Here is a 5,000-nt window from a genome sequence, read left to right on the forward strand (position 1 = left end):
AAAGAAAGAAAGAAAGAAAGAAAGAAAGAAAGAAAGAAAGAAAGAAAGAAAGAAAGAAAGAAAGAAAGAGAAGGAAAAAAGAAAAAAATGTGTGTTAGGAGATGTGTTTTGGTTCATGGGAGATGGGCAGGGTCCTGGCAGGCAGAAGGCAAAGAGCTGGCTTACTCTTGCTCCCCTCCACAATCCTGGAGGTTGGATGCCTAAGGACCCCTCCTGTCTTGCAGCCATCTGAAACTTTCTCTAGGAGTATCAGCTTTGAAGATAGAGATTTTGTGGCCTGCCCCTGGAAGCAGCCATTTCCTTTGTAAAGTCCAATGTCTGTATTTATTAGAAATCCAAATGTCAGGAACAGGGTATTTTTGCAAAATGTGAAGATCTTGTTATTCACACCAGGGAAATTAAAGCGGCTTGGCAGACTGCTCACACTCTTAGAACATAAACTTTGTAAATCTGTATGGATGTTTTGTGTGTGTGTGTGTGTGTGTGTGTGTGTGTGTGTGTGTGTGTGTAAGCATATCATTTGCTTAATCTTTGGATATATTGAAGACAAATGGGTTTGTCACTGACTGTGTGATAGTCTATTCCACAGCCTAGATCAATAGGCTCAATTGCATTATCTCTTCCACTGGGCTCCAAATTTTCCAATTAAATGGTAAATGAAACATAATCTGCCTCCATATTTCTTATACTGTTACATTTTGTGATTTTTTTTCCCTAAATATGTTTGATATTATCAATGTGAATTTGTGCTGGTCAATCAACTTACTAAATAAAATGGGTTGTATTCCTGTATCTATGAATTTAAAAGGTTCTTAAATGCAATCTTTTTTACTATTTTTTTTACCAAAAATAAGAATGATTAAAAGCACGAGTGTTTAGCTTAGCAGTGAATTTACTCATCTGTAGACTTACCATGGGAAGTATGGGCAACTTCCCCATCCAGATTCAATATGGTACTTGTATGATCTGAAATCGTACAATAAGCCTTAACCTTTTGGTTCTTACTTGTCAGTTACCCAAGTTTGGTGTTTGCATCCACAACTCTACTTCTACAACTGCCGATTGTGTTACACAGACTCGTGTTATGGACCTTCTCAGTTCTGCTTGCAGATGGGATCTGCAAGTCTATCTTTAATTTGAGCATCTTGTAGACCATATGAAGGTTTCCATGCTCCTACCCAACAATCCTAAAGATAGGGAGCCCTCACACTGACAGAGTTCGGTTCCAGGTAGCCCAAGGCTCTTGACTTTAGGAAAGTTGTGTGCCTGGGAGAAAGCATCTGATGGTTGTCACCACCTTCAGTAGAACCTAACTCCCCACTTCTCCATGCCAGTCCATTTGGCCCTTTGTTCTATGTCCCAGCACCACCACCACACCCACTCCTTGCCCTGCTCTCCTTATCTGTCAGGCCCCTAACAAATGTAATCATAGCTGGTCCTGTGGTTTGACTATCCCACAGAGTTCACTGGGATATCCCATGCTCTCACTCGCATTTGAAGTCAGTTGCTTCTTTGTAAGACCCTCCCTGTCCTGCCTTAACAGAGGGTCACATTACACCTCACACATCCATCTGAGGAGCACATTCCTGCTGTACCCTGAGCCTCCCAGGCCACCCCAGGCAAAGTCACATCTCATACTCTTAGAAGCCTATGGGATCTTCTTCAGGGATATTATATCCCACAATACACTTATGTGATAGGTGGCTCAGAGCTCCAGTGGGTGAGTCTCCTGACACATATTGACCCACAGGCACATGGAAAGACCACAAGAAACATCAGCTCATTGTTACTGAAGCCCATAACAACAACAGTTTGTTAAGTTGATACTGAGGAGTTTCACATGCTTTTGCCTGTCAGATGGCCTTAGCTTCCACTTTTCTACCTCTTCACACAAAAATTGGCCAGCACTATCACAAATACTGACAGACCTAGGTAGTGGGCCTACAGCTGCTAGTGCAGAGACGCCTCTCCTTCCATAAGGAGTTCCCTTCTGAATGACCTGCAATCCACATACATTGTCTGTTAAGGTTTTGAGTGACTTCTAACCAAGAAGAGAGAGTACTCTCACTGCCCACTGAGAACTGTCACCAATCACTTGCTTATAGTACACCCTGGCTGCCAGGAAGCTATTTGCAAGCTTGGGAGCCCAAGCTTTTCAGGGATTTTCTACTGAGCAAGTCTGGCTCTGCCCTCTCATCTATCCTTCTCCTTGGGCCCTCCAGGAACAGGTTGTACCCCTGGCATTCCCAGGCCTGGGCAGTCTGGTGACAGCGGGCCTAGGTCCCTGGCATCAGAGTCTCATACCCACACTCTGTCTTAGTGCTCAGTGACATTGTTGAACATTCCCCAGCCTCGGTATTGTTCATTCCTTGTTTTTTCCACAGTGGTCAGAGGACGTGTGTGCAGCTCACCTCACTCAGCGGGATGGGTTCCAGGCGACAACACAGGGACAGCTGAAAGAGCAGCTCTACCAAGAAATCATCCACTACTTTGACAAAGGCAAGGTAAGACACACACTGTCCCTTGGTCTCTCTCATGTATTCCCCCACAGCACTAGAAGTACAGTTCTTTTTTGTAAATTAGATATTTTCTTTATTTACATTTCAAATGTTATCCAGTTTCCTGGTTTCCCCTCCAAAAACCTACTATCCCCTTTCCTCTCCCTCTGCCCACCAACCCACCCACTTCAGCTTCCTGGTCCTGGCATTCCCCTATACTGGGGCATAGAATCTAGAGGCACAATTCTTAACACACGATGTTCACAGAACCAGAAATGTACTACATATTGTGCGTGGAAGTATTTTATGTATGTTCCTCTGGCTTGTACTTATAAAAAACAACAAAAAACCCTTTATATAAGAAAAAAATCAATAGCTCTTTTAGGAACTCTGTGGATAGTAAGGCCTGAAGACATCTGACTGTTTTGATAGCTCTTACTTGAGGAACCAGGTCTGAAAGAGTGGCTTGGACATGTCTGTGTGCTTGGAGCTGGTATATGCCTTTGGCATCTTCCATTTTCCTGTTGTCACTGAAATATTAACCCTGTGACGAGACGGGCTTTGTTCCACCTTGGCAGTTTGTAGATTAATTGACTTAAGCAAAATGATATATTCAGTTGATTTTTTCTAAGGGAAAGCTGCCATCATTTTAATCAACCGTCTTACACTTCGTCACTGTCCTTGTGATTAGATGTGTAGTCACTTTAAAATCTCGCCACTCTGTTTAAGAAATCCATAAAACCAAGGTGACTTCCAAGCTCCTTCTGGGGTTCCACTGAATTTTTTAGTCATGTCAAGGTTGTTCTGTGTCACTCCAGCAGGATCTCAGAAGGAGCTGGTGTTTTATTTCCTACTATCACTGTTGGGACAGAATGCTTTGAACAGTAGAGACGTATCACCTTTCAATGCTGGGGCCCTTAGCCTGGGGTGCAGGTGTAGCAGAGCCCACGGTCTCTCTGGAGACCTTCCAGGACCACTTATGGCAGTCATAGTGGGTAATTGTTGGTACTTGTTCCCTTGCAGACCCATCACCCAACTATCTGGGTCTTCCCCATGCTTACAGTGTGCCTGGGTCTGTGTTCCTCCTCCTATGAGGATGCCAGATGCTGGCCTGTCAGGTTGCCCACCCTGCTCCATAGAAATGAACTATGTCTAAAGTGCCTATGTCCACATGAAGCTCTCAGTCACAGACACCAAGGCTTAGGACTGCCCATGTCTTTGTGGAAATGCATTTCTACCTACAGCATCCTGTGTTGTACAGAAGAACCTTTCCCTTGGGTGTTATTCACAGGAATCCAACCGTCTTAAAAGTGACCATTTAGTAGATTCCTCTGTGAGCACAAGCTCTGGATTCTCTCCACATCTGAAGTCATCGCATGTTATCTTTTTTCATGGTGTATGTGTGTGTTGCTGAGAATTGAACCTAAGCCTTACATGTGCTAAGCATTTGCCCTCCACCATTCCTTCTGTTAACCTGTTCACTTCAAAACACCAGGCTGACTTTGAACTTGTGATCCTCCTTGCCTCAGCATTCTTGGCAGCTAGGATAGCAGGCCTATGCCATCTGTCTACTTAACACAGGGAAAAGTCCAAATTCTCTACCCAGGCCACTTGGAAGGTTATGTTCTTCATGACTCTATAGTAGACTATGGGATGTTAAGAAGTGAGGCTTTGACCATTGGGCTCCCCTTTGCTTTGTGGCTTTGTGGTAAGCTGGGGAATGACAACCAGGCTCTGTGAAGCCCAAGCAGAGATCCCAGGCAGGAAGCCTAAGGAAAACAAGGGTTCCACCACATCTGAGGAGCACGTGGCTCCGTGGGCAGCCAGACTCAGACTCTCCATGAGCAGCACAGCTCTGAAGGGTCTTAGACCCTGCAGATTCTCTGGCTTTGTCTCCCTCTCTTTTCCCCTCACCTTACTCTGTCTGTCTCTGCCATGCTTGTTGGAGTCTGGAATATACCAATCTTGTTCTGCCTAAAAGCTATCTATTGTTCCCCCACACACAGCTCTTTCTTCTCCATCTCAGCCTAAATGTCACCTCTTCCTCGCCCTGAGCCACCCTCTGTCTTTCTTCAGAGTTCTTTCTTTAATTTACTACAAGAGGTTTACATACATGCTTCTGTGGCCTCATCGAAGAGGCTGTGAGCACTGGAAACAGAGGCTTCACGTGTTTCTTCTCCCAGCATGCCTAATGCTCAGAACAGTGCCTGCTGCAGGCTCACGGGGGGGGGGGGGGGGGCTCGCTAGATGACCGAACAAATGAATGCTCTCGGCATTTATCAGCACTGCCTGCCATGAGAGTGGCTCACTTTCCGTAGGAATGAGACAGAAGACAGATTTTTTTTTTTTTTTGGTTTGTTGTTGTTGTTGTTGTTGTTGTTGTTGTTAATGAAAGATAACCTGTTAACTTTTTCTAAACAATAGTTAATCTTAAAAAAGAATCCCCTGAAGGGGCAAAAATGAATGCAGTCATTTTAGAATGTTGGTATCCAAACTTCCTCT

The 5,000-nt window shown here is 44.5% G+C and overlaps 1 protein-coding gene across 2 annotated transcripts in view; it reads left to right on the top strand.

Annotated features, from left to right (window-relative positions):
• Positions 1-5,000, top strand: part of Dock1 (dedicator of cytokinesis 1) — a 503,515-nt gene that overhangs the window by 446,588 nt on the left and 51,927 nt on the right. For both annotated transcript variants that reach the window (XM_021220215.2, XM_021220207.2), the window contains exon 38: positions 2,385-2,504. In XM_021220215.2, coding sequence (XP_021075874.1) covers positions 2,385-2,504 — 120 coding nt within the window. The remainder of the gene's footprint in view (positions 1-2,384; positions 2,505-5,000) is intronic.

The sequence above is a fragment of the Mus pahari genome, chromosome 1, assembly GCF_900095145.1.
Source record: "Mus pahari chromosome 1, PAHARI_EIJ_v1.1, whole genome shotgun sequence".
Classification (NCBI taxonomy): Eukaryota; Metazoa; Chordata; class Mammalia; order Rodentia; family Muridae; genus Mus; species Mus pahari.